Source organism: Cupressus sempervirens, chromosome 11 (assembly GCF_028749045.1).
Source record: "Cupressus sempervirens isolate cs-2001-9-10 chromosome 11, ASM2874904v1, whole genome shotgun sequence".
In the NCBI taxonomy this organism is placed as follows: domain Eukaryota; kingdom Viridiplantae; phylum Streptophyta; class Pinopsida; order Cupressales; family Cupressaceae; genus Cupressus; species Cupressus sempervirens.
The window spans coordinates 832,174,499-832,199,344 of NC_143128.1; the positions used below are offsets into that span (position 1 = coordinate 832,174,499).

General features: G+C 36.7%; 2 protein-coding genes across 2 annotated transcripts in view; one reads left to right on the forward strand and one right to left on the reverse strand.

The window, feature by feature from the left end:
• LOC149532140 (uncharacterized) overlaps positions 1-24,846 on the forward strand; it is a 67,149-nt gene that overhangs the window by 28,826 nt on the left and 13,477 nt on the right. Inside the window, exons 5-10 of the mRNA XM_089810411.1 lie at positions 17,245-17,480; positions 17,704-17,791; positions 17,907-18,042; positions 18,585-18,640; positions 18,716-18,772; positions 18,855-19,007. Coding sequence (XP_089666537.1) covers positions 17,245-17,480; positions 17,704-17,791; positions 17,907-18,042; positions 18,585-18,640; positions 18,716-18,772; positions 18,855-19,007 — 726 coding nt within the window. The remainder of the gene's footprint in view (positions 1-17,244; positions 17,481-17,703; positions 17,792-17,906; positions 18,043-18,584; positions 18,641-18,715; positions 18,773-18,854; positions 19,008-24,846) is intronic.
• LOC149532141 (uncharacterized) lies at positions 7,602-8,394 on the reverse strand. The gene is made up of 2 exons (XM_089810412.1): positions 7,947-8,394; positions 7,602-7,812 (listed from the first exon to the last, which is right to left on the reverse strand). Exons 1-2 carry the CDS (start codon positions 8,296-8,298, stop codon positions 7,628-7,630), a joined length of 537 nt encoding a protein of 178 aa, XP_089666538.1. The 5' UTR covers positions 8,299-8,394; the 3' UTR covers positions 7,602-7,627.

Here is a 24,846-nt window from a genome sequence, read left to right on the forward strand (position 1 = left end):
GACACCTAAAATCCTTTAGAAAATAAAGTATTTTTATTTTTAAAAAAAGTCTCTGATGACATCATTATTTATTAATTAATTAATTTTTTATGCCATTAAATCCTTTTATCTTAATTAAAAATATTTAATTAAGGAATCCCTCCCAAAAATGTTTAAATCTTATTTAAACATTATTTCTTTATTTATTAATTATTTAATTAATAAATTGACCAAAAATCCCAAAATAAATAAATAATTTATTTTTTGCTCAAAACTTGGCCAATTTCCTTAAGACCACTAACCTCTTCCAAAATCTTCTAATCCTTCTTAAATTTCGATTAAAGGCTAATCCCATCATTTCCTACCCCTAATCCCAACTCAAAATATTTAATTAAGATTATGTAATGTCCCCATTTAGCAGTTGACCAAGTGTGTGCGCGTTAGCCTTGTTCTACATGGTCCCGAGGGCTAACGAAGGGTTTAATGGGATCCTGGAGTGTTTTGGCCTAGTCATTTCCAGTTTGGGCCAAAACGAAGTTGATTTACTCATTCAGGCATACTTACTATTTTTAGTAAGTTGGTAGGACACAGTGCAGGTCAATTTTGGTGATTGGATTTGATACTCCTCGGTGAGAGCTTTCCGATGAGCTATCACTCGCATTATTCGAAGTCCGATTGCTAATACATTTTAATGTTTGAAGTTTTATTAAAGTAACGTTTAATTTAATTGTGAAATATTAAAGTGTTACTTTAATATTTATTTTATGGAGATGTGTACCCAAAGGAGACATAAGGGGTATTTTAATATATGTTTTATATATTACACATCTTTTATCCCACATTGCCCATATGAGTTGAGCGGACCCTTGGAAATAGAATAAAAGTAAGCATTTGTGGCTTCATTAGACAGGTTGAATATGAGAAGAAATTGGTGTGTGAGTTGCAGCTCCGTTCTTGGCATTTGAGGATGTTTATCCTCTCTTGTAACATTCCAGACGTCATTCCCTTGGGGTTTGGCCTTTGGAATTCTTTGTTATCGGCTTCATTATCAGGCAGTTTAGTTGCATTTCCAGCTACAGGCAGATTTGGTATTTTGCTCATATCTTCTTCACTACTTGTTCGACGCTTATGCCGCTTTGAGGGAATGATATTACGAAAGTAGTGGACTGATTGAAGGACAAAGTACTGTAGCAGCACTATTCATACGGCACTGTAGCAGCCAGTTCGAAAGCATGGGCTAGAGTATTATGTCAATAATGCTGAAGTAATTAGTGAGTTGATAAATCTGCCATGTATTTGGTTTTATGAATTCTGAAAAAAACATTTTATTGGCAGCAGTTCATTTCCACTTTGCATATTATTGTAGTTTCTTTCTTGTTTATGTTGTATGATACCAATTCCATGCACAAAACACAACAAACAAATAAACGTTTGATTTCCGGAGTTATAAGGGGTTTAAAACATTAAACGGAGAAATAAGAGGTTGAATGCAAACTGTTTGACATAATTCCTTTCAGCAATTTGGTTCAGTTTTTTGGGACATTCAGAGGTGCCCATTATAGATTAAATATTAATCCTCATGTTTATTAAAAATGTTTTAATAAATATCTCCTCAGCCAAAACCCTTGAAATAAATAAAACTTTATTTATTTTCTAAAAACCCTTTTTTATCCTCATCCTAGGAAGTTCTAAATTCTTTTAGAAAGTCTTCATTCTCATCCAAAGCCTAGACTCTTCTAGAAGATGTCAATCCTAATCCCCTCCTAAACCTTGTCACATTCCCTAAACATGGGTTATGACTTGCTAACCCTAGCCAAAGTTAACAAATATCTCCTCCTTCACCCACCCTCATTTATTGCCATCCACTTGCCTATCCCTAAGTTAATCCTAAACCGTCCTAATCCATCCTCTAATCATTTGCACAATCCTAAGCACGCTTAAAACCTTTCTAATCCAACCCAAGTCGAAATTCCTCACCCTCCAACATAAATGACCCTCAAATATCTCTTACACTCTCTTTCAATGCTCTTACAAAGCACTTATGAAGGGTCTTTATGAAGATATTATCCCTTGAGCCTCCTTTGTTGACTCATCCTTGCCCTTTCCTCCATCCTCTCACCCTGTGATATGTGTCACTTCCTGATTGGCTGTAAGGAAGCACAATCCATGTGCTCTCCTCTCATTCAATCTGAGCCCTCCATAAGCTTTCTCCTTTCCTTCCATCTTAGCCCTCCATCCATCAAGCCTCTTGCCTATAAATTGGATCTTTCCTCTTTGCAAAAACAACACAATCTAGAAAGTAAAGGCATAATGCCATTTTGAGAAGCCATTTTTACATCAAATCCATTCACCAAAATCTATCAAAAATCCTCCATTGAAGTCCATTTGAGCATTTGAGCGTACATACATAATCAAGCCATCTTAGCTATTAGACACACCTCTACATCAAGTGATCATCCTCATTGAGAGAGCCTATCCATGGCTCATATTTTCATTTGAGGACTTCACTTTGTTTCTCATGAAGTTATGTTAAATTAGTATGCAAATGCTTTTGATTGTTTTAATTTATTGTTTCTAACATACTAAAGTAGCATATACACTACTTGCTGCATCTCTGATTTTTTTGGGTCAAAATCCCATTCTCTTTCACCAAGAAAGGCTAAGGCACCAGCTCAGAATTCACAAATAAGACAACATGAACACTTGCAAGTTGGAGTCTAAGCGCATAGTGAATCAACCCAGTTGTCAAATATAAAGACCATGTAATGTCCCCTTCCAAATTTTCCGTAGAATTCACCTTAGAATCACAATTGGTACAAGATAGGGATGGGTTACATCTTTACCAATTGAAATATCTCCTTAAAACAATATGACCTTGGATTAAGATCCTGTGACCATAGCCAAGGAAACACGCACACACATATACACACTTAGGTTGAATAATAGCACAATATTTGTACAATATTTATATTACTATTTAAATAGATTAGAGTTTGGGGGAAGAAAAATTTATGTCCTCCCAAATGCAGTCCTCACTAAGCCCAAGCGTGGACACTCACTCTTTTGGCCCTAGTGGAAGTCAACACGAGCATCCACTTGGGGTGGTCTACTTAGAGGGGTGCTTGTATCTGCTTCTCTCATCCATGCCCCATCTACTTAAACTCAATAGCCATCATTGAAGTGTTGGAGAGGTGATTGTAATGGGGGCTTGTATCTAAGCCGAAAAGCAGATCTTTGCCCTCTTGGCCCCAGGGGCAGGTAACATGGACATCTGTTCGGCTACTTATCTAGCAACCTCATAATCCCTTCTTCCTTACACCTTCCTTCTATAAATGATGGGGCTCTACAAACAGATTTATCCAGACATATGCATGTTATATCTAATAATATACATGTATATATAAAAAAGATGATCGCTGACAAATAATGTGAAAACAATATTTATGCCACAAGGGTGACTATTAGGATTACTTATCTAGCAACCTCATAATCCCTTCTTCCTTACACCTTCCTTCTATAAATGATGGGGCTCTACAAACAGATTTATCCAGACATATGCATGTTATATCTAATAATATACATGTATATATAAAAAAGATGATCGCTGACAAATAATGTGCAAACAATATTTATACCACAAGGGTGACTATTAGGATTATTAGATGCTGGTAATAACAGTTTGAATCGATCAGATGCTGTCACAATGCTCAATCTGGAAGTTATTCTTTTGCTTTCTGTGACGTTCTTACTTCTATTTGCTGATGCTTATTGAATTGCTTTCCTTGATATAGAAAATTGTTGTCTTATTAATAAGACAAATTTCTGAACCTGTCATTTTTTGCCTTTATTGGATCCATTGTGATTTGGCTTTCTGATGGTTCGATGAATGCCTTGGGATAATGCTTTTCTTCATCTTTAATACCCTTCTATCTTGCTGGACGGTTATGTCCCTCAGGCAGTTACCCTTCCTTTTCAAAGGATGGTGTCTCTTTTGCATGCCTCTTCACTTATTCTAATTGCTGTTTCTAAGCAAGTCTTAAATCCTCCAGAGTGCCTCCTTAATTTCTTCTTTTAATTAATCCTTCATGATCATTACCTTTTGGTTACTGTTTAATCTCAATTGTGTAATCACTGTCCTTGCTGTTCATAAGGATTCTGATTGCTCTCTTAAATAGGGAATCGCTGCCCATTATCCATCTCAAACTTATAAATAAGACAATCTTCTGTAGTTTGTTGGCTAGTTATTGATATTGCTTAAGCAGGGGCATTACAATCCACCATTCCTGAGTTGCTTGCCCTCAAGCAATTTCAACTTTCTAAGTATACAAGGTGATAGTTGCTAAACAAACCCTCGGATATTTTCATCCTTGGATCCTTCATGGGATATAATTAGCTTCTTCTGCATTATTCTGATATCATCTCAAGGCATATTGAAATAGAGTTATCTCAACCAATGATTGGAAATTTGCAAGGTTTGTAATTTTAAAGCAAGTTTTTTTCTCATCAATAGTAATTGTAAGAAGCTTCATTGGTTGGTACTATGGATATCTCTTTGACAAAAGCAAAGGTGAACTCTATATTGTGAAGATGATTAGAAGCATGATAGATCTCCAAGGTTTAACTTGTTATCTTCATTTTTAAAGAATGAATTTATATTCTCTTTTTATTATCCTCACATTGTGTACCTCATTCAAATATAAGATTTTCAGAGGAATTTTCTTTCCTATCCGTGGTATTAGATTTTGGTCTTGAAGTGAAGGTTGCAATAGTGTGCTATGAATTTTTCTTGACAAAGAATTACTTTCATTCTTGAATGGCTTGGCCATATGGACGTTACAAATATCAATAATCAAAGTTGATAAATCAATCTTCTATATCAATTCTCGTGGTTTCCAGATCATTTACTAGGTAATGAAGGTATAACTAACAGTATGGCTTTTTGTACTGAAGTGCTGAAAGAGGTTCCTTGTGTTATCGAGATTGTTAAATAGAGCAATAAATAGTCTTGAAAGAAATCTTTCTTACCTCACGAAGTAAGAGGGAATGATATTTATATAACTCATCCTTACAGTCCTTGTATCTGTAATTGAGCTGAGAAGTTCACTATCTTGAATAATAGTTAGGGATAAAATCTTTTTGATAAATGATTTTGAACACAAATGGTGTTGTTTGAAATTTTGATAAAATGAAGCAAACACAAATTTGGTTTGCATTTTCAAAATTTTCACATGGTGGGCAAATTTTGCCATGTCATCTAGTCAAGGGCTTCTCAGTTTTGGAAATGAAATGAAATGAAGATGTGAATAATTGACATTTCATTCGATCATCACATTCAGATCTCATGCCGCTTGATCATTCCGCAAGTGTGTTCTTTGTCCATGTCGTTGTAACAGTTTTACATCAATTGTAATGTCCCAGTTTTTGGCAAGTGTACATAATTGATGGAGTTAGCTCATCATAGTGACCCTCGTGAGCTGACAAGGTCTTTTATTGGTCCCAGTTGTGGACTTAATATTTTTAGTAAGTCTATTTTTGGCAATGTAGTGGGTGGCTTTGGTAGTTGGTCATCACTTGGAGTAAATAAGTTCAATAATTGCACAGGCTCTTATTTATTCAATAATTATTAAGTTGCATTATTATAATGATATTTATATTATTATAATAATGATATTAAGAGATATTTCTAAAAAGTATGTTGGAAAATTTCAATCGTTGAGTTCTTTTGGGAAACTTCCACAATTTCTGAAGTGGAGTTTTTTAGGAAACTTTGGCCAATGAAAGATTATAAATGAAAACTCATTTCATTGGGAAAAACATGCCTAGATATATATTTTTTTTTGTTGCCTTTGTGGCTTTTTCTGAGGTCTTGAAGTTTGATGCCCTTGCTGAAGTATAAGGGTTTGGAGTTCTGATTTTTATCGTCCCGAAGATTGACTTGCAAATTGTTGCTGAATTATAACAATTTGCCTCAATTTCTTTACTGTGAGAAGTTGTGATCTGCAAGGAGATAATTAATTGTTTTGAGAATTTGTGGAGAGTATCTGTGATTCTCCTACTTGCAATCTGTGTTTTTCGGGAGTTGTTTTTGCACACTAAGGCTGCCGTCACTTCCTGGGAGGCAGTGTTTTGCATATATCAGTTGTTTTTAATTGGGAGAATTTGTATATGCATTTAAGAGGCTGCCGATTCAGTCTATGGCAGAGGTTGGACATTTCCAAGGTTGTTTTTGCTTGTGAAGAGGTCTGTATCCATTCTGGGAGGTCTGTGTACAGTCACAAGGGACTGTGTTCCAATATAGGAGGTCTGCAATTTGCATTAAGAAGCCACGTCACCTGCTGGAAGTCTACGCACCAGCTAAAGAAGGCTGTGATCAGTTTTGTGGGCCATACATGCATCATTTTTGGCTATCGTGGCTACTAAATCTGTTACTGGTATGAGCTGCAAGCAACAGACATGTTATTCTGCCCATCGTGAGTGCTGTAGGGAATGATCTGTGATCACTAGAGCATTACTTGCAATTTATGAATGTCATGTTCAGCAAAATCACCAGGGTCCAATTGTGATTAAGATAAGTTAATTTATTAAATGAAATTTCAATCTATGCCATCTAGTTTGAATGGTACAGTTGGCTCTGAATTTTACCAAATTAATAAATAGACTGGAGTATTGGTCCATGATTGACTCTAAAATATCAGTATGCGAATAAATTTCAGTTTGGATAAGCAATGAATGAATTCAGAATTTTAGTTGAAATGTTTACCGATTCACTCATGCAAAAGTTGAAGTTCCAAAGAAACGTGAACCGGAATCGGATCGGAATCGGCAAGGCCGAATTGAATCGTGAATCGGCAATGAATCGGCGATGAATCGGCAAATTTGAAAAAACCCTTTAAATTTAAAGATTTTAACAATTTGAAACTTATTTCATGCACCCTTTATTGAATATAACTTAAGCACACTATAACATCATCAAATAGAAGTTAAAACTTAACATACATAAACATGGAACATAAAATCCATCACATACGTAACTATGTTATCTAAAATGTAAATTGTAGGCTAGCTGAAGTAAATAGAAATCAAATGATCATAATGATTTAAATCATAGAATGTATGTAAGATGATCCATAAGACATCAAATCATAAATTTATGTAAGAATCTAAGATGAAGATCCATGAAAGTTTGAAACATATGTCTATCAATGATTCAGTATCAATATCTGTAAACAAAATATAAAAACAAGGCTCCAGCTCAAGCCTCAGGCTCATAGTCATCATCATCCTCAACATCATCCTCAAGCTCGGCTACAGCCTCAGCCTCAGCCTCTGAGTATCCAGTCTGCCTAGTAGCAAGGCGTCTAATGTAGGTCCTAGAGGACTGTCGAACCATATCTCCCGCATATAAGATGGGCTCATGAATGTCGCTAGGGCCTGTGTTTGTGCGTGCACGTGTGCGTCTACCAATGCCTGAAGAACGTGCTCTAGCTGCCTCAGCCTCTATATCCACCTGGTCAATCCACGCACGGTCTTCCTCAGTGAAGACTGGATCTACAACCTCTGTGAGCCACTCTGATTCTGGATCAATCTCCTCCAGAATGATCGGAGAGGAGACAGTGCCCAAAATCTGTCTGATCCTAAGACGGAGGTTTTAATGAACGAAGACAAGATCATTCAACCTCTGCACTGTCAACCTGTTTCTCCTCTTCGAGTGGATGTGCTCGAACATGGACCAACTGCGCTCACATCCAGAAGCGCTTTTTGGCTGACTCAGAATACGAATGGCAATTTTTTGAAGTTTTGGGGTTGTGGCCCCAAACATTTGCCACCATCTATCTGAAATAAGGGAAAATAAAAATAATTAGTCTCATTTACAAATTACAAATTACAAGTTAACTCTAAAATTACATAATCAACTTTAAGTTTAGAATCTAGATTCATGAACATTGAATATATTATTTAATTTTTACCTGGCTGTATTGTTTCCCGAGCATCTATGGCTACCCTGCTAGAGAAAAGTGGCCCTTCTTTATTATTGAACTTATCAAGCTCAATAATTGCAGCACTGCTATCCTCATCAGTACTCAACCTCTGGATCACTGTATATAATTCGGTGAGAACCTCCTCATCCGCCTTGAAGTCAGGACGGAAATGAAATGCCGAATTCAAAAAGTAAGCTGCTGCATGGATGGGTCTGTGGAGCTGATTCTGCCATCTCCTATCAATGATGTCCCAAATAGGGGCATACTTCTCCTGCACTCCTGCATACTGAGCTCTAATGGCCTCCTTGGCCCTATCCATGCCCTCATATATGTAGCCCATAGAGGGCTTCTCCCCATCAGCAGTTCGTAGGAGAGATACAAGAGGCTCAGTGGCCTACATATAAAGTAAAACAAAAATTTGAGTCAAAACTTAAACATAGAATAATTCAATAATATAACTTAAGGTAAAACTAAATCATTAAACAATTAGCATAGTAAACTGTAAAATATTAAATGTTAAATTGCAATAAAATTACCTTAAGAATTTCTCTAGCAGGTTTCCAAAAACCATCATCATCAAATATGCAATCCACCACATCTATCCCTGCAGTGGTCGTAGCATAGGAAGATGAAATCCACTCCCGCCCAACAAACATGCTCCTCAAATCATCCCTTGATGTCAACAAGGACTGCAAGGTGATGAAATTCGAGGCAAACATCGTGATCCCTGGACGAGCTAACTCTTTGTCTCCTGTGTACTTCCTCATTGTGCTAAGGACAAATGAATGATTATAAATAAACTTGCATATGTTTTTTGCCCTTTCCACACATGACTTGACCCACTCAAATTTGCCAATTTCCTCCAAAATGAGGTCAAGGCAGTGTGCTGCACAAGGGGACCAAAATATGGTGGGGTGCCTCTCCATCAAAAGTTTGCCTACAACAATTTTAAGATAATTAGAAATTAAAATTTCAAACATGTTAGAACTTAGGAAACTTAGAAATTCTAAGTTAGAATTAGAAAAAGTTCAAAATTCAAATAAATTTATTTTCAAAACTTAAAAAGTTAAAAGTTTACCTGCAGCAACATAACTTGCTGCATTATCCGTCACCACTTGCACCACATGTTGTTCCCCCACCTCTGCTATAACTTCCTCAATAACCTCACATAAGTATGTGGCGTTTTTTACATGAGCAGAAGCATCAATGGATTTGAGGAACATGGTATATCCTACAAGTAACAAAAAAACGAATTATAATTACTATTAGCAATCAACAAATCAAAATTTGAAATAGTCAATCACGATTCAAAATTATGTATGTAGGAAAGTAGAATGATCAATCACCTCCACAGGATACAAGAAAATTGAGGAGTGTTCTTCCCCTCCTATCTGTCCAACCATCAGTCATGATGGTGCAACCCTTTTCGATCCACTCCTTTCGGTTGTCCTCAAGCTCATGCCTAATATCCTCAACCATTTCCTCCAGGAGGTATCCACTCAACTCAGCCTCAGTTGGGGCTTTAAACCCCGGACCACAAATAGTAACTGCATCTATCATGTTCTGCCAATAAGGAGTCCTGTCACAAATAGATAATGATATTGATTAGAAATTTAGATGTCAAAAACTAAAATCATAAAACAAGTAGATATAATTAAAGTTTTACTTTTACTTTTAACTTTAACTTTGAAGATAACAAAGAAAAAAGAATCAATTACCTGGCTGCAATAAATGGAATGTTGCAAAAGTACCAAAATTTGCAAATATCTTTTCTGGCAGCATCATGAATCTCTTTGTTCAAACCCATGCCTTCAAGCGTGGGTTGGGAGCCAGGAGTAGTGCGGGGCACAAAGTAACTATCCATTCTGCTTTTCCGCACTCTAGGCCGCAATAGGTTGGTGTTGGACTCTGTCTCAGTATGAGACCGACTACCACTAACACTCACATGAGCACTAGCACTAGGATGAAAAGGAGGCCTAGAAGAACCCTCTCCAACACAACCTACGGATGCGGAAGCTGATGCAGATGCACTTGCAGATGTAGATGCGGTTGCGGATGTGGGAGCACGGGAGCCAATACCTCTTAACCCTTCAAGTTGCATTTTCTTAGTCAACTTGTCTTGTTCAATTTTTTCTAATGCCACTAAATAAGAGCGTTTTGCCTCAGCGGTTTGATGAGTGCAAACTGTGACATCATGGCCAGGTATGCCAGCAATGTGGTATTTCAATCTATAGATACCTCTCGAATTTATTTTTTCTTTGCAAAATATACATTTTGTTTGATATTTGGTTCTCTCAGGAAACTCTTCATTATATTTCCAGCATTCATCTTTTTTACCCATTGTGGAAATTGGAAAATGAAAGCAAAGGGCTGCTGCAATAAAAAAATTCATGTAAAAAATCAAAGTTTGCAACTAATAAACAAAAACTACAAAACAACAAACCCTAGTTTGCAATTTAGTAAAAATAAAAAACATTCAAGATTTGCAAATGAACACTAAAAAAATTTAACAAAAAATGCATACTACACTAACATGCAAAAAAAAAACCAACACTTACCTCTTGCAAATGAGTTGAGGAGTGTTGATATTGATTCCTTAATGCTCCCAATGCAATTTATGGCCTCCCCAAATGGACTTTTGATCTCTTTGGTGCTCTTCCTTCTTGCCGGTTGGAAACCTATGGATTCTCTTTTCTCTTCTTCTCTCTCACTCTTCCTCTCTTCTACTCATACTAAGCAAATAGAAGGCTCTTTAGGGTTATAACAAAGAGGAAAGTCAACTTAGAAAGCAAATAAAACATGTGTTTTTTTTTAAAATTGAACTTTCTATCCTTGCTGCCGTGGCCGATTTCTGGAGATTTTGGCGATTTTTGCCATGAATCGCCGATTTCTGGAGATTTTGGTGATTCAGACGATTCACAAGGAAAAATCGCCACCAGCGATTTTCGATTCCAAAAAAATCGGGAGCCATGAATCTTATCGCAATTTCGGCGATTTCATGGCGATTTTTGGAACTATGTGCAAAACACATAAAGATAGATTTAGTGAGAAGCTGGTTGCATACCTTATTAATTGCTCAAGTATTTAGCATGATATACAGGGATAGCTAGCATTGCTTGCCAAATGTTTGTTAAAATGACAATCTTTTGATAAGGTAAGGAAATGAACGTTGACACAATAAATTTGTTCAGTTATAGCCGGGACAAGGTTTATTACATCAACCCAAGTCAGCTTTGGAAAGGGGTACCACCTTCCTTGAGTTTTAGAACTTTCTCCAACAATTTCTAGAGTTGGAACATTCTCATTGACTCTGCGAAAACTTTCTTTTGTTTTGTTTCTCAAAAATGCTTTTAGCCTTTTTTCTGCGTTTTTCTGATGAATATATGACACATGTACAGGGCTGAAGCATGTTGCTCCCTTGTTCCTATAGAAAGGTCTGAAAGGGTTTTGAATTTCATTTTGGGTAGGCATTTTTCATATTGTCTTGAGCCTAGAGTCCAGAGAGGATAGTTTCAGTCTACAATTATTCAAATATGTATAAAAAATATCAAATCAGATTATGAATGCCATAGAAAATGTTATTGTAGAATTGTTTCCATGATGTACATTCAAAGTTTTTATGAATAAAAAGTATCAAGGATATTCTGGATCTGTCATTTCAGTGTTTCTGGGATGTATGTTTTGTTTATAGCTTTCTTTAATGGAGAGAGTCAAATGCTTTAAATAATTCATAGTAGTTTTGTGTTTATATTACATATCTAGAGAATAATTTTGCAATTTCAGTGTTAAGGTTCATTAATGTAAAGCATTAGTGTAAATATCTTTGGTTTGAGTTAATTTCGTAGAAGGATACATTCATTTTCTATGTTTTGACTTTGTGACCCTAGGGTAGGCAGCGACCAATGAAGAAACTGATACTTTGATTCAAAAACAATCATTAAATATCAATTCCTTTTAAATTTTCATGTTGTTTTACGAGCGGGCTATGTTAAAATTATTCTCAAAGCTACTAAGAGCGGGCTATGTTATAATTATTATCAAAGCTACTAATTGTTTGGTTTCCAATAATGAAGCCAACTTAAGAGAATCTCACATTTCCTTGGTATATTGTCATTTTGAGAACCCATCTGCAATTCACAATATCTAATCACAATAAGATAACATCAATGGATATTGTTAAGGGATATCGACCAATGTTTTGTAGGGACTGGAAGAGCAAAAGATAACAATCTTGTGATTTGTTCTTGTTAATTGGCCACTAACCAAGGAGTTAGTAATCAAACTTTGCTAATTCATTTAGTTTCTTGAGCAATCAGCTGGAAACTTGGAACCAACACATCCTTTACTTGAGCATAGGCCAAGTGTAACTTTGCTATTGTGTCACTCAATGCTTAACTATCACGTGTCATGAAACCTAAAGTTTTTCAACCCACAATGATTTGTGATCAGGTGACATGTTGCATCTGTTAGTAGATCCCATATTTATCAGGTGTTTTCCCCTTTGTGCTCAATGATGTAATCCTTTGTCATGCTGTTCGACAAGTCACCTTGCTATTGCATTATGTTACCACAAAACATTGTCAAAGAATCTGAAACTGCTAGTACACAAAAAATTGACGTGTGTCCCTTTTGGTCAAAGTAGGACCCGAAGTTCCTTTGTTCTTCGGCTAGGAGATTCTCGCAGAACAACTCTCCATTGGCACTGCATGGTGAGTTCTTATTGCATCACACATCTCATTTGGATCACAAGTTTCTTCTTCAAAGGTGGCTCTAAATTTGCGATTTTGCGTGATGTCGAGACATGTCAACCCATTCCAACAATCCATGTTTGTTCCACACTCTCTCTTCACATCACATGATCAAATAGAAGTTTCAAGCTTCAAGCTATGAGCATGTGAGATTGTGCTAGGTGTCTTCATTGGATATTCTTTAGCTAGCTAGTGCATGTGAGTTTGTATTGGATTGGGTTGTCTATGGTGTAGTCTTTGGAAGGCTGAGTCATCTCAAGATCGTGAGAGTGAGATCTGGCTGCGTCTCTAAGTCCATGTGTCCCATTCTCTTATCACGAGGTGTCTAGTCACAACATCAAAGACAATTCTTTCTCAAATCTGATTGGCCACAACAACTTTTGATGTGTTCTAATTGATGATGATCTACGAATCGAATCCAAAGTTGCAAGAATGACTAGTTGTGAACAAATAGTCTGCGTGTATGGGTTTTAATGGTAGTTTCCAATGATATCTACCATTCTCACATCAAATACCAACATAATTCTAATAACCACCCAAGTTGTTTTTTTTGCTTTGAAGCAAATGTAACAAAATACAACTTAGTGCTTAGGGTTGGCTACATATGACATGCATGTAACTCAAATCCACATTTACAAAAACTTTTAAAGATAACAAATTGGTTTAGTGGGGGAAATGATGTTTGCAAGGGATATTGTCCTCAAAACCAAGAAGTTGCAACTCCTTTGGAAATCAAAAGTATAACAATATCCAATTCTTCAACATTCCAAACTGAGAGCCCCAATCCTTTTTTTGTAGCTTTCAATTGCTTTTAAGACAAGCACCTTTATTCCCTTTTCCCTTTTTTAGAGGATGCTTTTTACCTTATTTTCTGGTAATCCTTTTTTGCTAACTTTTTGCAAATGTTTTTCCTTCTAGTTTTTTTTGAATGATTTTTCGCTATTTTTCCACAAATGCTGTTCTGCTATTTTTTCTGCGAATGCTTTCATTTGATTTTTCCCCCTAGTCACTTTTAAATAAAATACTATTTTGAAAAATATTTGGCTTTTACATAGTCCCTTTTAAAATAAATTGACTTGTTGTTATTTAAAGTTAATAGTATTGGATTATATCAAACCTCAAGATGAACATGAAAGACGATTCCAATGGCATTGCATTAATTGCATCCAATTGAGTTCTTTGAGGTAAAAAAAGGAGCCTTGAGAAGAATCCTAAAATTTCAAGCTATATGAGTAACGAGTAGAAATTAATGGTCTCTTGTCAATTTTTCTTTCTTCAAATTGTTTTCGTGGTCCTCTAGCATTTAATTGTTGAAAGGAAAATATTTGAAGGAGAAGAATTTTCAACATTTCTTGGGAAGCCTAGTTTTTAATAGATTTAAGCCCTAGTGAAACGTGATAGACAATTGGGGAAAAACTATGTTATCTTGCATCATATTTCCATTCTGTTTTTCTTCCTTCTTGACCTTGAAGCCTCGGGTATGGAGGTTCCTGAGGATAGATAGTTGGGGAAAAACTACATTATCTTGCATCAGGTTTTGATCTACTGTCTTCACAACTTGCACTGTGCCCTCTGCCCTTTGTATTGTTGTCCTCTTGCAAGCCCCTGTGATTGGCACCAATCCTGCTATCATCTCTATCGATGATAACCCTACCCCCCAGGTGTCCAACGATACTCCTTTTGTCAGTGGTAAGAAAAATAAGCTAATCCCTGCCCAACCAACCTCCAAAAAGAAACTTAAGCTAGAACCTCCTATTGATTTGGGTGACTTGGATACGGAGCTAGGAGGTGGGTGGAAACGCACCAATAAAATTGCCTCCAACCCTATGAGAAAACAGATGGCGGTATGGCAGTTTGATTTGGAAGAAGTGGAGTTGCGCTTCGAGTCCAAAGAGAGTGAGAGGAGGAAGGGGAGTAATTGTAGGGAGAAACAGATTGGTTAGGAAAAATTATGTTGAGGAGGAAGAGGATTTGACGGATTCGGAGACTGGTAAAACCACCCCGAATGTTGATTCCCCTGCTTGTAACAAGGAGACAACCCACGTCTTGGCCAGTTTCATAATGGACAAGGTGGACCTAACTATCAGTAAGGATGTTGAGAACCTGATGGGTACCTCCCCCATGACTGCCACCTCCCCCCTTGCCTAGGTGGCCAAGGATACCTCCACCTCCTCTCCCAGTAACCTCACCATCACAGGCAAGATAATTGTTGATGATTCTTCTAACCCCCTGTTTGTGCAAGATGTGCCTACCATGAAGGGCACTGTTAAATTTTAGGATTGCAGACCGCTGGCTGAGGATCTGAAGAGCCTAAGAAAGGAGGTTGCAAAGATGAGTTGCATGATCACAGAGCTGGATAGGAGTTTCATTTCCCTTGCTGAGTTCTCTGTCAAGGTGATGCATTCTGTTGCTACCACTCTTCAGTTCTCCAGCAGAAGAAGGAGAAAGGCACGAATGATGGAGATGAGAGCAACTCCAAGTGTCTATATAGGTTCCTCGCTGATGATTGGCTATAGGTGCTTTTGTTGAAGCTGTTGTCCCCAAGAGCTAAGGGGAAATGAGAGGCTGCCCTCGGGTTCTATTATTTTCCGTTTTGTTAAGTTGGTCTTGCTGCCCTGCGTGGCATCTAAAAACTTATACATTATGACTACTATGGTTGACGTTTGCAGCAATAGTTTTTTAAGAACTTGCAGTAGCTTTCTGAACATTGGTACTTTCTAGTTCTGCTGTTTTTCCTTGTTTATTAGTTTAGTTTATCTACTTGCTATGTTTCTTAGGTTGATTTTTTTTATGTTAAAAAAGGGTATTGGCCGAGGTGCTAATGTGCTGGTTTTTCCTCCTGCTATTGGTCTGCTGACAATGGCAGAAATCTCAAAAGGATTAACGAGAGGTGTTTGGATGATGAATTTCTCGCACCATCGCTTGGCTCCTTAAAATGGGCAAAGCTTGGCCAGGGTTCAAAAATATTATCTAATAGGCTGGCAGATAGAGAATATGTTTACCTTGATGCTATACTCCAGTGATGGATGGAATCTGTTTCAGATATGCATAAAACAAGAGTATGGCTCCTAAGCCAATGAATAATAATACTTGGAGATGAGATTTAGAAAAATTAGTTGCCCCTAATGTAGTCATTAGTGTTGAGTGCCTGAGATAAGTATCCAAAAATTACAAACCTTGATAAAAGAACTATCTAAGAGCTATCTATTATGAATGAGTTTTTCTTCTTGTCGGATTGGACAGAGGTTCTCTATGCGAGGTTTTCATCTTGAACATAAATGCTGAATTCCTTATGAACTTTGGGTCATAAAGAAGTGAGTATGCTAGGGATCAAGGTAGTGATGAAGTGAAATTGCTTCCTTATCATAAAAGGAAGGGAAAATTTTGGAAATGATGAAATTTTGAAGAGATAAAATTGAACATTCCAATTACAATACCTTTGAGGACCATGTTATCAAGACCTACTTTGCTATATGCCAAGCCTTGGGATTAGATGCAAAGACTCAAATACTTGAGCATTTATTGGTATTAGCTTCATTTATTTCAAAAGAGATTCATAATGCCCCAATGGATATCAAGTAAGCTGGCAGAATTATACACTTCAAATGGTATTCCTTACATCACATTCTGTTGCACAGTGGGAGAAGTGCTGGGCCACACAGTTGCAGTTGAGGATGCAATATGAGAAATACAGCTGGTTGGTCCAACAATGAATAATTCACATGCAGTTAGAAAAATTATAAATCAATGACATCAGCACTTAGATTTAGTAATGGGAACTTGCTGTTCAAAGCATACTTGTCAGATTCTGCTATATTTTGAATTGAACATTATCAATATTTATTGTAAGTTCTATAGCGCAGTACTTTTGACTGGGATTTTGTAGCTTTATATGCAAATCTCTTCCTTTTTCAATTTGTACTATCTTTTGTGTGTTTAACGATAAAATTAATCTTATGGTATCTTTGTGTTGTATTCAAGCTTTTTCAGTTTCTGCTTTTAACTAAAAAGAGCGAGTGTATGCTAGTTGTTTTTCTATATCTGACAAGAAGTAATAGAACCTCTTGCTTTGTAAGGAAATTCTTAATAGCTTGTGGCCTAACCTAAGAACAAAATGATAGATTTTACATAAGTTTGTATTTCATACTAAAAGAAGCTTTAGCAGTTCTAGGTTTATTTTAGCTTTTTTAAGGGAATATTAACATTTGCTTAAATATTTAAAAGGAAGCTTGCCCTTCATATTCGAAGGTATATCCTTAAATGTAGTTCCATTTTTGTGTTGCCCTGGAAAGAACAAATTATAATGCTAATACAAACATCCTTAGAATTCACGTATATTTTGTTTTTGGTATTACTGAATTAAGGTTGGTATTAGTATAAAACTCAAAATTCACATTTGGGAAAATTATAGAAGTGTAAAATCAAAGGAAGATATGTAGTTTTAATTCAGTTGGTATTTTATTTTCAGTTTTATGTATTGTTTATTAATGCTATCAATTACATCAGTTTTGCTGAAATTACTCTTGCATGTTGGGAAGGAAACGTTAGCAACTTCTTCAACTGCAACATTGCATCACACATTGTCTGCATTTGGTGGACCTATTTCAGGTGGTCATTCCTCGGGAAATCTGTTACAGGGGCAAATGTGCATTCAGATGCCTTCACTACCACCTTCCTCGGCAGTTGGTTCTGAGATAAATACATCTGCAAAAGTACCATTGTTTGGACAAAACAATTGTTATGAGGCTATGTGTCCTTTAAATCACCTACCAAGGTCAGTATTTTATCTTCCTTCATTTTTAATGGTCCACTGTGTATCAAAGTCATCTTGAGATTCATTATTTTCATTTCTAGATTATATTATTAATTGAATTTATGTTTATTCAATTATTTTAATCAATTTTCAAGAAGAGAGATATTCCTGTGACTCACTATGCAGAAGTTTTCATGATTAATTTCTGGTGTATATAATGATTAGCTGTTCTTTTGTAATGCAGGAAAAAACAAAAGGTGTCAGGAGATTACTTGGATCAAAGAATTGACCCACTTAATGATGTTACTGGTTTCAGTGGAATAAATCTAAGGGTAATCTTACCACTGCTCAGTTCTTGTAACGGAGGAAAAACTTGGATGGCTAATTCAAAGTTGAACTTATCAAGATGTGTTGAACTTGATAATAACCTGCATTCTGTGTGTTCAGGAAGAGGAAGAGAACCTATTTTCTGGATCTAAAAATAAAAGCTGTGTGGCAGGGGCAATGAGAAATGCTGTACAAGAAGAGGAGAGGAATTTTTTTATAGAAAAGGGACCTCTGCGTGCAAAAATAGCTGGAATCAGTAATTTCTATGTTCAGTTTATGTTGACAAGTTAGACTGTAATGGTTATTGCATAAATATATCCTTGGTAGCAGAAATTTTGGCATTCAATATGAAATTGTTGTTAGGCAATTCTGAAAATTCGTATGGCCGTATTTATGTTGACTGCTATTTGATTTGTGGAGAAATCAAGATGTAAGTTTTTTTGTGAGGAATAGTCCCCTTTCGGGCTAGGTGATTTGAGTCTTTTTAGAAGTAAAATCAAATGGTTCTAACCTTGTTGTTGAGTTGACGTAATTATTTGTTTCAACTTTCAAGTGATACTAATATAAAATGCATTCTTTTATTTAGAAAACAATTAGATCAAATTTTCTCCAGTTCCATCTTGTCCCACATATCTGTTTTAAGCACTACAATTATAAAATACAATTATTTACCAAACAATGCTATTCAATCAATTTTTTTTTTTCTGTTCCATCATGCTTAACTTGACTGTTTAATGCTTGAAAGTTGAGAATAAGATGAACTGGCATATTCTAAATATGTTTCTTTCTTTTTGGCAGTGGAAAAGTATGGTATCAAATATGTTAGCCCTGACAGTGAGCACTGCTTGTCACTGGTAACATATATTCTTAGACTTTTATTGTGGTTTTGTTCCATGCTCTCTAGATTTGATATTATGTGTACTTTGCAGTGTGTTGAGGAACATTTACGAGCTGTGGTAGGCCAGTTGATCAGATTGTCTAAACAGGTGGTTGCCTTGGCATATATTCTTAATTGACTGATCTGTGAGAAAGTCACACTTTTTCCTTATCTTGTTTGTTTGTTTGCAGCGGGTTGATCTTGAGAGGGCCAGCCATAATGTTGTTCAAACATCAGATGTACAACACCAGATTCTAGCGCTGAATAAAAAAGTAAAGGTTGATTTGGAGAAGAAACAAGCAGAAGAGGAAGAAAAGCTACAGAAATTATACAGGACAAGCATGGTAAATTTTAGGACTAATTTAATTTCTTTTTTTAATGTTTGCAATGCTCTTTACTAGAATTGGTCTCATATTGGTTTTGTATGCCTTACAAATTGCAACTTCAATGTAGTAGACATCATTTCTTGCAACTGTGATAAGGTTTCATAGTTCTTAGCATTTTTAGAGACAATACCTTTTTGCCTCATCATTATTATGAGTTTGTCCTAGATAAGTTACAAAACTACTCTCGTGTGTACCTACCTTGGAGGTTGTTCAAAATTCTCTAGACTAGGGATGATTTCAATCTAGTAGCATTCCACCATATGTTTCTTGCCAACACAAGAAAAGTGCAACTTTTTGTGGCATGTCTTTTTAATTTCATTACAGAAAGGTTTTTAATTTTTTGACATTGTAAAATGGGAACGTGATAAAAATTGGGGTTCTTAGTTAAAAGTTTTATGCGTTGAATGACCTATGATGTTAGATGGACAAAGAAACCCAATCTCAAGCATGTGTATTCTTGCCACTACATTTCATATTAAATCAGTGGGTTGCATTTCATAGTCATTTCCTCCAATGACTTCTGTTGATTGATCTCATCCGTATAGGGCAAAACTTTGTTGGCACCTTTACATTTGTAGCTTTATATGAGGTCTTCTTTCCAAAGTTGTCTTGTTTTGAACTTTCAACTAACATTCCTGTAGTTTTCCCAAGGTTTTACAATGTCAAGCAAAAAGCGAAGAAATTTCTGGCTGTCAGATGTTAAAGCATTAAAACAAGGATAAAAGATGTGAAAGGTTTGAATCCAAAGAGAAATTTGGTGAGTGGTTTATAAACCTTGTCTTGCACTCAACTCAAGTGACATTGGAATAAAGTGAATCAAAGATAAGTCTTAGTGGGCACATTTCACATGGCAACGCCGAGGGAAAACTCCACCAACGTAAAAGGGAAGTCTAAGTGAGATTGAAACACAATTTAGGTGGCAACACTTCAAAAAAGGTGCCAATGGTGGTAAAACCACTATTAAACCATAAGTAGTCAAGACAAGGGCATAATCAGCTGATTGGGTGGAATCTTCAAGTGGCTTTTCCAGTTAAGAATTTCACAAAAGGAGTGACAATAAGTGAAGTGCACTTAAGCAATGAGGATGAAATGATTAAGTTTGAGCACCACATCAAGGTGGTATGACCAAGTTAGAAATGCAAGCAATAGGGGAAAAATCTTGTTCAAACTGTAACTAAGTGATGATTGGCCTAGAAGGGAGAGGGTCTAGGCCTAGAAGAGGAACCCTACACTAGGTGGGATTGTGAAGTCTATGCCTCCTCCCTCAGTATCCCTATTGACTCACTCTCTGCCTGGATGTATCTCCTCTTGCCTGTGGCATTGGTAATGACTCCTTGCCTAACTCACAGTTACACTGCCTTGGGGGACAGGAGGACAAGTTTCCAGTATAGGGGGGTCAAAGGGGCTTGAATTTGGGTATGATGGTGGCGTACGAACAGGGGGGGGGGGGGGTGGGTTATACATATGCTACTTAAAATGCTAATTGTGAAAAGATGTATAACAATATAAGACAAAAATATGAAGTTCATCATGACCGCTGTTGTTAGTTTAGTTTTACATTGCATTGAATGTTGAATGATAAAAGAGATATAAGTTCTAAGTTCTAACTCTTATCAAATAAATTAAATAATCATAGATTGAAGATTCAAATTCAAAAGTTTGAGTATCACTGTCTCATCAATGTCATCGTAAAGAGACATCATAAATCATAATTACATCAAATAGCATCAAGCTTGATATGATCACAATGTTCAATGGTTCACATATCCTAGTGTTAAGACTAAAAAGGTACAAACTTGAAAATCAAAATGTCAAGGCCCAAGGGCCACCAAAATGCAGTAGAGCCTAGCGGCCTCTAATCATCCATGTCATCCTGAGGCTTAGGCTCAACAAACTGATCATCCGAATTCTCAGGCTCTCCAAGGGTAAGAACTGCTAGAGGAACACCGACAAACCTATGATGGGTCCTCTGGATCTACATCCCATCGTGCTATAGGACTTTCCTTGTACATACGTGTCTTGCAATCTTTGATACGCAAGGCACAATGCACAATCACTAGCTTCTTTGTTATCTTATTAGTAATTCTGTTCCTCTTAAGCAAATGGATGAAGCTATATGTGGACTAGTTCCTCTCAGAAGCTGAAGAACTGTATACCTAAGATAGCAATCAAATGACTAGTATGAGAATCGGGAAAATTGAAATTCATAACTAAAAGTGAAATTGAAAGTGAAACCATATAATTTTAATAATTAGAATTTAGGTTTTAAAGTTGAAGAAAAAGAAACTTGAGATAGGAGATGAATGGCTAGTGTAGTAGTTGTTGATTTGAGTCGATAACAATTCCACCACAAAATAGGATCCTCCTATGTCATTGTTTTTACGTCCATCTTTTCTCTAGTTGGATAACCCCTAAGAGTAACAAATTTGGTCAACTCATTGCAAACCTTCCCTGTTGTCTCAATGTCATACATCCTATCAATGCACTTGAAGAACCCTTTCTTCACCAGAATTTCAAATTTAAAAATCAGTAAATCAAAAAATTAAATATTCATAAGTGTAAGTGCACTAACTTCTAACTTCTAAGTTCTAAGACATAAAGATGATTAGGATTACAATGAGTAGCATGATAACATGATAATTGATAAATTTATTAAATTATTAAGTTGATAATAGATTACCTCACCGTTGTTCAGTGGTGTAAATCTCCCAGACTTAGGCATGCACCACTTTGGATTCAATGCAAAAGCAACCATGTGTAAGGGAGTGTTGAGGCTGTCCTATCTACGATAAATAATAGGCCAAATGTGCTCATTGTAGAATGCCAAATTGGGGTCTCTCTCTCGCAAAACTGCCCTCATCTGGCCAAGCATAACATCAATGCACTTGGACACTTCTCCAAGGCTACGTGCATCCCCATCCCCATATTTGATGACCTGGAAAACTAGAGTGATGATAGAAACTATGTATATTACATCACTCCAAAATACATTGCTCTTCAGTATCTCCTTCACCCTCATCCCTTGCTCTGTCCTCGACCTATCCCACCTATTCCACTCATTCATCATAACCATGAGTTGTAATGGCTCCTACAACTCAAACATTCTCTCCAAAAGAATGAAATAGGATGCATATCGGGTCTTAACTGATTTTAGGAACTCCTTTGTGAAGCTTCTGAAAAGGGCATGTGGTGTGTGGTGATTGCAGATAAACATTTGCACGTCTCTAGCATCGCTTACTACTCTCTTAATTCAGACAATCTTCCTGATGACCTTTAGTGCATTGTTCATGGCATGCACACAACATGGAGTCCACCAAACATGTCTTTATGTGGCCTCAACAAGTCTCCTTGCAACTTTATACATAGGTGCTGCATCTGTCACTACTTGGACCACATTTTGTGGCCCAACCTCCTCAATAGCTGCTCAAAGGATGTCAAATTGAAAATCAACATCCTTTTGAAGCCGTGAGCAGTCAATAATCTTGAAAAAAATTGGCCCCTTTGTGCATGTAATTATGATATGGATGAGTGGACGGTCCCTAATGTTCGCCCACCCATCCTCATTTTCACCATTTCTGCACCAATCTTGGCATACTTTTTATCCAAGATTGTAGTATGCAATTTGTGCTCACTTGGTGGCACAAATGATGGTTGTCCTCCCCTTTCCACTAGTTGCATCCTCTCCTTATAGTAAGGAGACTATGTCGCATGAAGAGGTATGTCATTTGCAAAAAGAAATCTACCAATGACATCCTCTATCACCTCTCTCATGTGGGTGTTAAATAAATCAACTATGGTGTTACTTTCAAATGACACCTTTCTTTACCCCTTACTAGATTGCGCTTCAGCCATAGCACTATATGTAGGACCCGAGGCCATCCCTCCAATTGATGTAGCTCTATTAGTAGAATTATGTGGCTGCCCCTACTCATGAGCTTGCTGAAGAGATTGAATTTGTTGCCTACTAGTTAAGGTGGTAGGTACCTTGACTCCCAAGTCATCTAGAACACCCCAAAGCTTGTTGAACTCAATTATATAATGCGAATTTTTTGATTTCATCAATAATTTACATGCACACACACCATTTCCTATCCAAAAGAGGAAGTGTGGATTCACTCTAGTGATGCTGCCAAACCATGTCCCACAAATGCTGCATTTCCAGTTTCTTGTACCACTACCTAATGCTGTTCATGCAGTTATTCTTGGTGCAAACTGTTTGTGAGGAGATTTAGGATCATAACTACCCCCAGCCCACTTTTCCAAAAGAGTGAAGGGACAATTTGTAGCTGCTGGACTAGGTGGCCAATTATCTACTGTTTGAGATTCAATTTCTTCATTCTCTTCATCATGCTCAGCCTCATGGATATAATCTTCTTGGCTGCTTTGAGAATGGGCCTCTGATTCTATCTCATCATCACTGTGATTCAACCCACTTGAGTCATGACATTGGGAGTACATTTTCACACTGCATTTCACAAAATGAAAAATAAAATAAATACGCGCTTTCAACCTATGCCCTTCAAAAAACCACAATTCTTTTAATCAAAATTTAAGCAACAAAAATTTAGAAATGAAACAAGAACCATCTACTAAAATCTAGAAATGAAATTAAACTAGGAACTAAAAACTACAAACTAGAAACTAAAAACAATGAACTTGACTTGAAAAATCAGAAAAAGAAAAAAAATCATAAAAAATCCTACCTTTTGCTTGAAAAATCTTCCTCCTCTTCTTCTTGCTCTTTGTCACCCCTCCTTGCCTTCCAATTACTCTCTCCACTCGAACAAACACCCTTTTATGAGCTCTTCAATCTTTTTGTTGTTGTTGCAAAAATTGGAAAATCATGAAATGAATAGAAATGACTAAACATAGAGGTTTTATGAGATTTCAACCTCTAAATGGGCTCCACATGCCCTAGGGCTAAGAATCATTTAAAAAAAAAATACTCAAAAACTTTTTATTTTTTCACTTTGTGTCTCCCAAAATGGGGGACATCCGTCTGTCCCTTGGAGGGGTCAAGGGATGTATCCTTGTTCCCCTATCCCAATAGGGGACATAGGGACATCCCCTCGTCCCCGGCAAGATGGCAGGCCAATAGTGGTGCCACTGGGGATGTGGGAACACTGTCCCCTGTCTTGGGTGCATCCTCATCTCAAGTGTTGTAGGGAAAAAGTGGACTAGGTATTGAACACTGTGCCTTTTTCATGCACAACTTGAGATTATATTGCACATAAACAAGGTCATTGAGCTGTTTTTTAGTTATTTTGTTTCTTTTTCTTGTGTGGATGGACTTGACTAAGCTCCACTTGCGCTCACAATGGGATGCGCTACAGGGTTGACAGAAGATTCTGATAGCGGATTTCTTCAAATTGGGGGTATTGCCACCCCAAGCTGTCATTAGACGTCCGGAAAGTAAAATATAATAAGTTATAAACTAATGAAAAAAGAGAAAACATAAATTATCAAATTGCAAATGTTTTAAAGTTTTAAACTTTTATGGTTTACCTTGGGTTTGAGTGCCTTCTCTCTTTGCTAGCTCAGTAGAGAACAAATTGCCCTTTGATTCCACATAGATTTGTTGTTCGGTCACATCAAGGTCTCTATGCGCAACATCGGATAGCTTCCTCTCAATGGATATAAAGAAACCCCCCATGACCTCTCCATTAGGATCTGAATAGGAATCATCATGCCTAAAACAAATAGAAAGTGAAATCAAGTCTTAGTACACAACCTAAAAAATAAAGTAAAATGAAGTCTTAGTAAAATGATTTTTACTAAATTCTGAAGAAGAATCATA

What these genes read in the sequence shown, in the direction of transcription:
- LOC149532141 (XM_089810412.1), bottom strand. Translation starts at nt 8,298, where the DNA reads ATGGGCTACATATATGAGGGCATGGATAGGGCCAAGGAGGCCATTAGA. An exon ending in TCGGGAAACAATACAGCCAG is followed by an intron (nt 7,813 to 7,946) that starts GTAAAAATTAAA and finishes CCCTTATTTCAG; the next exon opens with ATAGATGGTGGCAAATGTTT.